The sequence below is a fragment of the Ctenopharyngodon idella genome, chromosome 19, assembly GCF_019924925.1.
Source record: "Ctenopharyngodon idella isolate HZGC_01 chromosome 19, HZGC01, whole genome shotgun sequence".
NCBI classification, from domain to species: Eukaryota; Metazoa; Chordata; class Actinopteri; order Cypriniformes; family Xenocyprididae; genus Ctenopharyngodon; species Ctenopharyngodon idella.
The window spans coordinates 23,321,947-23,335,551 of record NC_067238.1 but is presented as its reverse complement, the minus strand read 5'-3'; the positions used below and the strand labels follow the sequence as shown (position 1 = coordinate 23,335,551).

Below are 13,605 nucleotides of genomic sequence, written 5' to 3'. Positions count from 1 at the left end.
TCAGACCCTGTGTGGAAAACTCTTCAGTTGGCCATGTTGTTCTTGGCATGGCATGGAGAAATGACAACATTACCCTTCCTGCTAAAGGAAAGTTGTTCCCTGTGGGGTCAAGGTAGAAGGTTCACTCAGGATCAAAAAGTAACATGGGCCAGAGGTATTCCAAAACAACTGCATTATAAAAAAAAATCATGCAATGCTGGCTGGGAAGTTTCTAGATGCTCAGGAGAACAATATAAACCTACATAATTACTTGAAATGGGGTTATCTTGCACTCTGTGCAAATAAAACTGTGCCTGAAGCTTATTGCTTCAAGATAATTGCCCTGGGTTACATTTGTCAGTAACAACAAAAACTAAACTCTCTGAATTAAAGAGATAGTTCACCCAAAAATAAACTCACCCTCATGTCATTTCAAACCTTAACTTCTTTCTTTCGTTTTTTTGTCTGATGTTGTTTGTTTTGGACTCCTTTGACTTTCATTGCATGAGGAGAAAAAAATAGCTGAAACATTCAAAATATCTTTTGTGTTCCACATAAAGAAAGACATACAGGTTTGTTACAGCACATGGGTAAGTAAATATTTTGGGCTGAATTAAAATATAAAGGGATAGTCCACCCAAAAATGACAATTCTGTCAATTTACTCACCCTCATGTCCTTCTGAACACAAAAGAAGATATTTTGAAGATTACTCATAACAAAACAGTTTCCATTCCCATTGACTTCCATTGTATGCTAAAAAATATAATGGAAGTCAATGGGAAACTGTTTGGTTACCAACATTCTTCAAAATATCTTCTTTTGTGTTCAGCAGACATACAGGTTTGGAACAACATGAGGGTAATTATTTTTAGGTGGACTATCCCTTTTAAGATCCTACTTCTTTACACAGTATTTAAAGCACTTGCAGAGAAACATCACACCAACAGCAAATCAACAAAAGTTAGGTTTGTTTGGAAAGACGATCCTAAAAAAGTCTTGCATGTTTACCAACGTTTGTTTGTGCTCAACTTTGTTTGTGATCCGTGGTGTATTTTTCATACCTAAGTCATGTTTGTCTTGATTTGTGTTTATTTGCTCGTGTTTTTATTGATTTGTCTGTTTGGGACTGCTTCTGACGGGCCATATTCATCATGTGTTGTTTAGACACGGCTGTGATCAGTGCAGCTGGGTGCTTGGCAGGGTTTGAGGGGTCATAAATATATTTCCCATTCATTTCGTAAAGCCACGAATTGTTTCCCCAAGGGGATCGTTCTTCGTCTCACTTTGATCACAGTATATCATACACAAACATCTAAATCGGACGGCTAATCAAAAACGTCTTCCACAGAGAGAAAATGCATGGCTGGCTTTGACCACAACTGAAAACAAATCCACTTAGCCTGGGTTTTGCCTGTGTCGGGGGAACGGCAAAGCCACAAATCAAACGAGTCCAAACTTCTGCAGCTATCGAATCACCAGCTGCTCTCATATATGAGCAACGACGTTCAAGAAGTTGGCCGGCTCGATAAAGTGCCAGTCCAGAAATTAGAATGCTCACTCACGTGGTCTGCACAGAAACGCCAAACCATAATATTAGTTCTTCAACATGGCTTTTCATAAGATTTACATCACATAATCCTCTTCAACGTTTGGTAAGATTTCCTTGAAAATGCCTTTCAATTTTTTTTTTTTTTTTTTTTTTTTTTTTGTGAAATTTATTGAGCAAGTTTTTCATGAAAAAAGTTGAAATTGAAATACCTAACATTTGTGTATTTACAAGGTAAATAAAAGATATGAACTATATTGTAAACCTAAAAAAAAAAAAAAAAGAATTCCATTTGTAATGTTGCATTCATAAATATGAACACATACCATTTAATTTTTTTTTTTTTTTTGAAAGAAATGCAGTGATTTATTAAATTGATCACAAAAATGACAGTAAAGACTTTTATAATGTTACAAAAGATTTCTATTTCAAATAAATGCTGTTCTTTTGAACTTTCTATTCCAAGAATCCTGAAGAAAAAAGGGTCTATCGGTTTCCACAAAAATATTAAGCAGCACATGCTTCTTGACACTGAAGACTGGAGTAATGGCTGCTGAAAAAATACAGCTTTGCCATCACAGGAATAAATTACATTTTAAAATATAGAAAACAGTTATTTTGAATTGTAATAATATTTCACAATATTACTGTATTTTTTTATCAAATAAATGCAGTCTTGGTGAGCATAAAGGCCCGTTCCCACCATGAACGATAATTATATAGATAACTATAACGATAACTATATTTACGTCTACACCAACGAACGATAGCGGTCTGTTTGTTCTAAGTTTCAAAGTGTGTACACCATGTTTTTGTTGTTCTTGTTGCATTTACACGGCTTTAACCAGCAGATGTCCTCAGTATGCTGTGTTGCGAGTGAATAGCTAGAACAATCGATGTAATCTAACAGTGAATTTAGCTGACGAAGTCAATAGTGGAATAAAAACAACGCCTAGTCTTTTTCACTGCAGCTTCAAAGGAAGCTAGACAATGTTGTCGAAACTAGCGCTGGATATCTGAGGTAATTTTTATGTTACACTGTTTGCTAGCCTAGCATGATGATCTCATTACTTCTCACCATTTATTCCGAGGGTATGACCAATTGTTCTCCATATATCCGTTTTCTTTAAAGTATCCTTGAAAGGGGCATTTGACTTGTCAAAAAGTGGTGACTTTTTCTGGACCTCGGCGATTAACTTTTCCGCAATGTCGTCTGCCATTTTAAATGCGCGAGCCCTTAAATTAGAATGGATTCTGATTGGCTGTCAGTGTTTCATCGTTCAACAACTGGAAAAAAAATCATTCTGAAAGCGATCCCAACGACAACGTTTGTCTATATCGTTATCGTTATAGCTGTGGTGTAAACTCTGATATTCTTTTATATTTAGAACTATATCTTTATCGTTATCTTTATAGTTATCTTTCTTGGTGTGAACAGGCCTTAAGAGACTTCTTTCAAAAACATTTAAAAAATCTTACCAACCCAAACTTTTGAACTGTAGCCTAGTGTATTTTTTGTAATGACTCTTTTTAGTGATCATGGAAAATTATTTGCAGTCCTTAAGTACACAAGCCTTAGGAAAGGCAAGTGAAAATGATCCTTTAATTATCCTTCTAAATTAAATGTTTATCAATTTGCAGCATATGTCATTTTCAATCCATTTGATTACCCAAAAGTACCCATATTGTGAGGGAAAAAAAACATGGAGATTTGTCAGTCTAAAAACGACTCTGTGTTTCATTCTAATTCATCAATTAATCAACAAATAGTCCGCAATTTGTCATTAATGGCATCTTTTGTTACAAATGGACTAAGATAATACTTATTCTGTGCTGTCACAGATTATGTAGATCTATTTTGCAATCAATGATATTTTTTATCAAAATCTGTTAAAATACAGTAGCAATCAGTTAGGCCAAAACTTAAAACAGTGCAAAAATCCTCTCCAAGGCACTCTTGTGGAATGTTTACAACATTCAAACTTATACATTTATTTACAATGTCAATCTTAAGAGTCAAACGTGGATGAACGCATAGTCTCTTGAAAAGTGTGGCCACCTTTAAACCCCTTAGACGTTTATTTAGACTAATCTTCAAAGTTTGGTGCCATTGGGGGCTGAGCTCTGGTTTGCAACCCTGTGAGCATCTGTTTCACAGACCAAGAACAAACCCTAACCGCTCAGAATGAAATAACAAAGCATGGCCCAGTACTAGTTATTAACAGCCTTCGGAGTACCAACATAGTTGATTCCTGAGGAAATTGCCAGGTTGTGACTGGGTGGAGTCCGGGCATCATAAATGTGCGTGCTCGGAGCTCTGGTCACTGTCGTGACTGTCGTCCTCATTGCTAGGAGAACCGATGGGATGGTGTAGTCCGACCATTGGGGAAAACTCGGAGGGCAAGAGAGTTCCTTTCTTTACGTTCACCAGTTCTTTCTCACGCGCAGCGGCCCCTTGCTGACCTCCCTTCACCCGCTTCCATTTCATCCTTCTGTTCTGGAACCACACCTTTACCTGTATGAAAGAGAAATGCTGTCATATTAAGTATATAGAAAACAAACATGCAGAATTTTAATTCAAGTAGTTAGAATGAAAATTCAAAGAAATACATACAACAGCTGTTAGTGTAATTTTTAATAGTACATTTCATTTCTCCATATGAATTGCCCATTTTCTGTTTTCATATATTATATATATGTGTGTGTGTGTGTGTCTAAATAGTTTTTTTTTTTATTAAGTTTTGATGAGTAATGTTGCTTTGGCAACTAGCTGAAATAAAATAAGTTTACATTTTTTATATTTTTATGAGAATAAATATTTGAAATGCTATACCTATATAAATTTGTATTTAATCTATAAATATTTCAATATATTCAATAAATTATCCATTTATGGACTGTGGGGGAAGAACTTCATATCCACACATGCTCTAATTCAATGTGTTACACAATTTAATAATCATATAATATTAATATAATTTTATGTAGTTCATTTTGTGTCAGTATTTATTTGTATATACTATTAAACATCTGTTTTGTTTATTTTAAATGATCTGAAAACAATGTGATGGACATAATGAGATGCAGCATGACAAAATTAAAAATCTGTTTTGATTTTAGCAGTAAAATTACAGAAATACATCTAGGTAAAAAATGTATTCTGCATATTTTAGAGGAGGCAAAATGAATGATGTCATTTTGTTTTATTGCAAAAACATTTGTGTGAATTTCTTTGAATTGCACTTCAGTAAAGTTTCTGTAAAACGTTCTGTGGCCAATTCACACTCCACTGAAAGATGTAACCACAATGGAGCAAGTTTTTATACTCCGAAATTTTACCAACCCTGTAATATAGTAAGTATACTTGTAAGAACAATTAAGAACAGATAAAAATGGTATACAATATAATTTAAAGGGATAGTTCACCCAAAAATGAAAATTCTGTCATTATTTACTTCTCCTTATGTTGTTTCAAACCCGGAAGACTTTCATTTATCTTCAGCACACAAATGAAGATATTTTTAATAAAATTTGAGTGATTTCTGTCCCTCCATTGACAGCTATGCAACTACCACTTTGATGCTTCAAAAAGTTTATAAAGAGATCGTAAAACTAATCCATATGTTTAATCCAAATTTTCTGAACAGACATGATCGCTTTATACGATGAATAGATTGAATTTAGACTTTTATTCACAAATAAACTAAATAAATCAACTCACACATCAGTTGTGGTAAACGGAAGCTCAAGCATGTTTGCTTGACATGGGAGAACCAATGAGGTTCATTCTTGTGTGTTACGCGGCACGTTTGAGCTTCCGGAAGAACCAGTGAGATTCATTCTCGTGTTACGCAGCACGTTTGAGCTTCTGCAAGAAGTTTGTTCTCATGTGTCATTCAGTTTCGGTTGAGCTTCTGTTTATGTTCGCTGATCAATGTTTATATGTGAATAATAGCCTAAATTAAATCTGTTCATCATATAAAGCGATCGAGTCTCTTCAGAAAATTTGGACTAAACCACTCAATTCATACGGATTAGTTTTACGATCTCTTTATGAACTTTTTGAAGCATCAAAATAGTAGTAGTGTAGCTGTAGCTACAACAACATGAGGGTGAGTAATTAATGACAGAATTTTCATTTTTGGGTGAACTAACCCTTTAAGGGAGACAAATGAATAAATTAATGTTGTTTGCTAATTAGGAAACATTTTTGGCAAAGCTATTATACAGTAGTCAATTACACACAATGTTTATAGGGCTTTATTGGTCTCTTAGAAACGCAGGCGTCCAAGATCTGCATCAGGGAAACTCAACGCCACTTTGTGGGAACGTGTGTTAGGGTGTGTGTTATGGCACTTTCCAGAAAGAGATGTTTTGGCATGTAGACTCCCACTCTAAAACCACCATCATGCTCTCTGTATCAGAACCCCCTTCATACTGTGCGCGTGTATCAGATTGGATGAGCGACAGATTTAAAGCTTTCTCTAAAAGACTTCTGCCAACACAGCACTCAGATCCCACACGTATAGACCACATACATAAACCAAGTAAAACACCTCATTTCAAGTGCTTTGCGGATAGATTTGAAGGGTCCTTCATATCTGCTTTTAATCTTTATGCTTCCTCAAAGTCACAGAGGATCTGCTCTTGTGTTTTTCTTTTGGAGCAGACTTCTGGGAAGTTTGGTGGAGCAGCGATATGATTGGCTCTCTGGAGGACTAGCATTGGCTCTCTATAGGCTATTTCCACCTGGTCAGTTATGTGCTGATGCAAAACTCCTGGTTGCCTGTTGACCCATGTTCCAGGTCCTGACTTGACACTTTGCTCTGTATTTGGGTCTCCACTGTGATGATCAAGCTGCTGCCTAAAACGGGTCGATCAGATCTGGACCGAGTTGTGGCGCCTCACCCCCCACCTCAGGCTTTACAGGGGACTATTTCAGGCTGAGAAGGTTATTTTAGGAAGCGCAGCGCAGGTATTTTAGAGTGAGCTCTTAAATGAGTCGGCAGATTTCCTTACATGACAAAAACGTTTAGTAGAAGTCTGAGAACTGAGAACTCTTTTACAATTCTTTGAACTACAGGTGTTATAGAACTGCACTCCCATATTTCACATTTCATTTATATTATTATGCATTTTTATACATATGCATTTTTTGTGTGTGTATGTGACACATAAATTGTTAATATAAATCAATAGAATTCGAAAGTGCACAGAAAGGGCTGATTTTCAGACTTTGTTGTTGAAGATCTGAGATCAACCCACGTCCACAGATTTCTTGGATCTGTGCTGAGAGTCACTGGATAGGAAGCAACTGTGTGGAGGAGTAGGAAGGGGAAATGGGAATGAAACAAAAAGGCAAATCCTAGGTGAGTTGCTCATAGGGCTTCTTTTTAGGTCAAGACCGCAGCTGGAATGATCCTAAACTCTGGAGTGTGTGTGTGGGATGTGTGGCACCATTTTAAAGAAAGCATTTGTACAGTGAACTTCACCACTGTCTAATTTTAAATACATTTAAAGATTAAGACCGGAGCTAGTTTTTACTCCAGTGAATATTTCTCAAAGTTGGTATATTTTTGACTCAACTAAAATATATGTTTTATTATATATCATGACAACTGAAGATTGTTAGCATGGTAATGGATATGACAATGTTAATGTATTTGGTCTTGGCGGAATAGATCTGCTACGCTGCTGCTGAATTGCTGTTGTTGTAGATTATTGCTGCTGCTGCAGAGCAAGTACAAGTTTCTGCTGCCAATACATACTCCGATACGCTGCTGCGAGAAAGGCATAGTGCTGCTGCACAAATAGCATATATCAATAAACCATAGCAGATCTATACAGGTGGAGCTGGGGAAGGTGGGGGGTTTTAGAGGAACTCTGAAGCACGCTGCAAACTGCTATAGTGAATGTAACCAGCCAGTTAAATGTGTGAGCAACAAGCTCATTGGCTGCAGATGTGACAAGGACTAATCAGCTTGTGCCAAGTAGTTAACGCTGTAATTATCATCAGCTTGCGTTAAGACTCATCAGCCTGTGCCATCTAGAGTTTCATAACAGAACTATGTATATATATATATAAAACATAAACGTTTGTAAATATATAGTATGTGTGTATACTATATATTTACAAACGTTTATGTTTTATATACACAAACTTTTATGTTAGATGCGATTGATCGATTTGATTAATCAGTTATATATCACTGTTTTGAAATGTTTATTTCACTGCATGTAATTAGCAGATAGGAAATTTGGATGCTTTAGAATTAATTTTGCAATAAAAATGTCCCCTGGTTCGAGTTCAGCATGGATCATGTCCCACCCCTGTTGCTTCTCTTCTATCTTATCTAATAAAAGCCATTAGAAAAAATATGTTCTTGCATTCAAGCATAAAAAATCCAATGTAGTTTGAAACTTGAGGTTTAACATCATAGCTACATTTGACAGTTTATCAGACTTCACTGTTAGGGTTATTCACAGAATTCGATGCACATTTAAAAAAAAAAAAAGAAATGTGGGAATCCTTTCCTCAAGCCAAACAAGTAGGCTATATCACAGCGAACTGGACCCTTTCGACACAGGGCCCTTTGGAAAACACGCTGCTCATTTAATTTCTAACGTAAAACTTTTTTAGAGAGCTCATACTAAAATATTTTGAGAATTATATCAGTAAATGAGGGCATACTATTTAATTGTTAAGAATTACTAACATTTAGCATTGCATTCATCAATTTATACGACTTAATCACTTTAAATGGAGTCAACCTTCATGCAAAGGGTTTTTTTTACCCATCAATCTAAGAATTTTTTTCAAAGCCAATGGAAGTGCCAGTGTTATGTCTCCTGGTAACATGTGAAAACAGGCTCAGCATTGAACGTACTTGTCTCTCTGTGAGGTCAAGGTTGACAGCGATTTCGTAACGTCTAAGCCGTGTCAGATAGTTGTGGTGAGCGAATTCTGATTCCAGTTCTCGAATCTGTTCCTTGGTGAACGCTGTGCGCTCCTTCCTAGGTTTACTGCTCACGTCTGACTTATAGCTCCCATCCTGGGAATCTGAAATGAAAAACAGATCACTTTCCAGCCGCTGTAAATGCACAGAAAAAGAAAAAAACATAAGAGAAAGCAAAAAGGGTGAAATAATAAGATGGTGTGATAAACTGCAGGGCTCTGAAATAAAATAAACGAACAAAAATAAAAATGAAAGCGGAACAATTTGGCCTGCCAATCACCATTTATTATGGCGATATGGCTCTGGTGTTTTTAGCAGGCGGAGAAGGGTAAGAGAACGGAGCACATGCTCTCAAATCTGGCCTGAATCAACAGGGCTTCGTTCACACTCTCCAACAATCAGATCAATTTACTCTTCATTTTCCACACGCTTCTCTTTTAACAGAATACATGAATCTTTCCCAAGAAACATTTCTGACTGGTCCAAAAATGAGCAAATTTAACTGTAACTGTCTATGTGTTAATTGAAGCTTGTTATACAATATTTTATAGTTATAATATTATAAAAAGTCTTAATTGTTGAGGTAAAAAAAAAAAAAATAGGAACATATACAGGAGGGTTTGGAATCACAGAGTTGGATCCCTTCATTTATTAGTTTCATTTTAAAATAATTAAAAACAAACGGCGCAAAATAGAAAATTACATTTGCTATATTAGAATAACTATTAGCTGCAATTGTTGTTTAAAATTAAACTTAAAAAAGTACTTTATGTGGTAAACATCTAAATTATTTAAGTTTACTCAAATCAAAAATATTACTTAACCTCACTGAATCAACCTACATTGTAAAAAAGAATTGTTGGTTTAACTTAAAAAAAAAAAAAAGAAAGTTACCTGGTTGCCTTAAAATTTTGAGTTCATTGAAATTAAAAATTTGAGTTGATACAATGAAGACGATTGGTTTAATCAACAGAAACTCAAAATATTTTATCTGAACCACATTAATTATTAAAGTTGATTTGACAAAAGAAAAAATGTGATAAATACAGTGTAAATACATTAGATTGCTCAAAAAAAAAAATTATTAGGGGATCGATAAAGTAGAAATAGCTTTTAAAAGGTAACAATAGAGAGTCACCACAGTGTATGTGAAAAGCATCTAATATGATTCTCATTATTATTCAATTCCTTATAATTGTATGTACATTTTCTTTGAAATATTTATGATCTAAAACTCTACTAATTTTCAAATCCTTCAAATCTTTTAAACTTTTTTTTAATAATGTGACTAACAGAGTAAAGCACAACACAATCATCTGAGTTAATAGACTGGGAGAGTCCAATACAAATCAATTTTTAAAAAAGAAAAAAAAAAGAAAATCTTTATAAGGACAGTATGTTTCCAATGAATATCTTTCAGCTTGCCATTCAAAGACGGGTATGATTTAGATGTCGAATTTTTGGCTCCTTTGAAAGCGTCAGAGAAATACAACTGCTCTAGAAATCCAAGGTTTTTACAGTATACACAAGATTATGAGCTTTGAAAATCATATTTCATATCCAACATCACTTTTCCGAATAATCTATAATCTGTTCAGCCTATCGTTGCAACATCTCGACATGTGACACGGCTTTAAATGGAAACCACACTGCCTTTGATAACTGCCAACAGACTGGAGGAAATTAGATTTGGTATAAAGGCACAGCAAGTGCCAACAGGAGCCTTCTGGAAATTTCTACCACCATTGGGCCTATCCATCAGTATGCCATCAAGCCATAAATTACAGGCACCTGGATGAAAAGCTACAGCATTTAGGCACCCATCATGACATGACAAAAAAAAATCTTGGATGCACAGTATAAGATGGAGTAATTCAGTTCAACTACCTGTAAAGGTGACAAAAACTCTCAGAAACTTTCATCTTTAAACTATCATTTTAAACACCACAGTGACATTGTCACCACTTTATACTGTACGACAAGATCTCACTGTTCGTGAAAAACAACAATTTTTTCTGCACCTCTGTTTTTAAAGTCTATATGTCAGTGTCAAACCACTTAGATCACCAGGTGTGACATTTTCTATTGTTCTTGAAATTTAAGGGTCACATTTTATAAAAACTGTCCAGCTGCAGCTCTAACGGTTTTCCCCAGCCGTAAACGGTGCGTATGCATTTGGGGGGTATCAAAAGCACAGCTGCGGGCAGTGTGAGCATTTAACAGCGGCTTTCACCTGTGGTCTATTAAAGACCTGAGGGTAAATGCCAGAGTGACTTACACCTCTGAGACTGATGAGAGAAAGAAACAGGGCCGCCTCACAGCACCAGGCCCTTCCATTAAAACACTACTGTGCCGTGTCCATCCCGGTCTGGATTCTGTTCCCTTTTGTTTAATTATCTCAAAATCATTCTCATTTCAAGAAGCATTCTCTCTAAAATACTAGACTCATCTCTTGACATGTTAAACTGCTTTTGACCATATTTATACAGCTGCTCATTATGATTTATTTGTAAAGCTTGTACGCTCCTCTATATGGTTCGTGGATGGAATAGAACGGTTTATGCGTGTGAATCTGATCCGAATGTCAAATGTGTAAAAAGTTTGATTTTTTCTTAAACTATACTGTGAGTTTGATTATCTAAAACTACTGTGAGTTTGATTATCACATAGACTTTTCTCTAGTACTAGTCTGATATTCTCTTCAGTTTGATTTTCTAACACAGGACAGTTGTATTGAATTATCTCATGCTAAATACAGCAGAAATAAAATAAAATCCATTCTCTACATATAGCACCCTTTTGTGTACACTGTCTTGATATGGACCAATTTGTATAAATTAAAAAAAAAAATCGTATTTGAAAATTTTAATTCTAAAAGAAATGTCAGTTTCACTTTATTTTACAGTATGTGTACACTGTAAAAAAGAATTGTTGCTTTAACTTAAAAAAGCAAGTTACCTGGTTGGAGTTCATTGAAATTAAAAATTTGAGTTAATACAATGAAGACAATTGGTTTAATCAACAGAAACTCAAAATATTATGTTATCTGAACAACATTAATTATCAAAGTTGATCTGACAAAAGAAAAAATGTTGTGATAAATCATGAAAATAACTTTTACAGTGTATTTACCTAAGAAAGTACTGAGTAATATAACGTAACTACATGGGTTAAGGTTAGGTTTAGGGGTAGGTTCAGGGTTAGTGCTTAGTTATTACCCAGATATAATAAGTACATAGTCTGTACAGGGACTGTACAATAAAGTGTTACCTAAATGTCTTTTCCCCCCCTATTTTAAATAATTTTATAACAGAATATAAAGATACATTCATTTTTTTAATTTTTTAATTCTCACTAAATATTGTAAAATAAACAAGATTTTCTTAAGTTATATTAAACTTAGAATTTGGTATATGGATGCATTTTCCCTTAATATTTATAAAAAATTCCAATTCTCTATTCCAAGGCCAGATTTACAGAAAACAGACAATACAAATATATAAATATATATATTATAAAATATGATGAAATCCTGTAGTTTAAATCTTTAACTTAAACTATTCTGAAAAAATCTGATGAGTAATAAAACAGACAATCTTCAGTTCTTCTGTCATGACAAGCACTTGAATTATTCATGTTGTAATAATCCAATTTGATATTTTCTAATTTAACTATTCAAAAAAAGTCAAGATAAAGAAAAAAGTATTAATCAGAATTAAAATTCAACGATTTTTCTACTGGATGCATAAGAACACGGAAGAAAACGTACCTGAACTGTCACTCTTTCCTTTGCTATTCCGTCGCTCCGGCTCAACAGGTGACATGTTCTGTCTCCCGTATTCTCCAGGCACACATGACACCCCGGAGTGGTCACTACCAGCGAGCGTTGGGTTACCCGCGCACAGGCCCTGTGAACCCGCTCCTCCTGCACCACACAGTTCTGGAGCAGCAGAGTCAGGGTGCGGCAGGCAGAGGTTGTGGCGCTCGCCGTCGATCGACGGCATTTGCGGCACGTGCCAGGACTGATGCTGCGAGTGGTGTGGATGCTGCGGAGTGTGGTGAACTCTGTGATGAGGTCCTCCGAAGCTGCCCTCCTCCCCCGCGTAGCTGCAGGGCGGCGAGGGTCCTGGAAGGTCAGGGTAGGAGACGTGGTCGGAGCGACCGTGCAGGGCCAGGGAGGACTGGGTGAACGCCGGGTGCAGGGCTTGGGACGGGGCGTGTGGGCTCCGAAGGCATCCGAACAGAGAGTGATCCATGTTCTCTTAGTGTCGACACTTCCACTTAACTCCGAAAAGCCCCAAAAACACACAGCCTCGCACCCGTGGCCACCGTAGTCCAGGAGTCAACGGCAAAAGGAAGAGGGAGCGGGCAGCGATGAAAGGCAAGGCCTCCGGTAATCCTGAGCATGCAGCCCCGTTGCCAGGCCGAAAAAGAGGGTAAACACACACAGCCTGCGAGAGGAAGCTCGGGTGACAGATGGGAGAGAGAGAGAAAGAAAGGGAGAGGGAAAGACAGAGCCGTCTGGGCCCGAGTGGATACAGTGCTTCTGGAGAAGTGGTGTTGGAGCGAGGGAACGAGGGAGGGGGGGTTGAACGGAGGTGCTGGAGGAATGGATGTTATATATAGGGCGTAACATGAGAGGGAGGTTGGGTCGCAGGCTCCTCGCTACTGACCACATGCATACGATCTTCCTCCAAAACGACAAGGTACAATAAATCTGAGGCCAGCCAACTAGTTCTGGGCTCATGAAAACGGGGGTACGATATTTTGGACTCGGGCTATCTGATCCCACGGACACTTTTTCTAAGAAATGAGTTGCATAAGCTGCCAAAGAGTGAGTGTGGAATGGATCGAAGGGGTTATGGGGGTCTAAAGGGTGGGACGGAAGATTGGGGTGAGGGGTTTTGGTGTCTATCTGTCTGTGCGTTTACCTAAAATCATCTAGATTATCAGCAAGTCCTGGAATTCTTTCAGGACTGTGAAGTCTGAGGATCATTTTCCACCAAAATGTCTGTTAAAATAAGCATATACAACAACATTTGACTTAACTGCTTTAAATATCCAGTCTGTATGAGAAAAAATTGCTTATATAGCATAAGCATAACTAATATTTAACAGATAA

At 36.6% G+C, this 13,605-nt stretch overlaps 1 protein-coding gene across 1 annotated transcript; it reads right to left on the bottom strand.

The window, feature by feature from the left end:
- Window positions 1-1,866: 1,866 nt before the first annotated feature.
- meox2b (mesenchyme homeobox 2b) lies at window positions 1,867-13,332 on the bottom strand. The gene is made up of 3 exons (XM_051872907.1): window positions 12,253-13,332; window positions 8,415-8,587; window positions 1,867-4,042 (listed from the first exon to the last, which is right to left on the bottom strand). Exons 1-3 carry the CDS (start codon window positions 12,737-12,739, stop codon window positions 3,821-3,823), a joined length of 882 nt encoding a protein of 293 aa, XP_051728867.1. The 5' UTR covers window positions 12,740-13,332; the 3' UTR covers window positions 1,867-3,820.
- Between the last annotated feature and the right edge of the window lie 273 nt (window positions 13,333-13,605).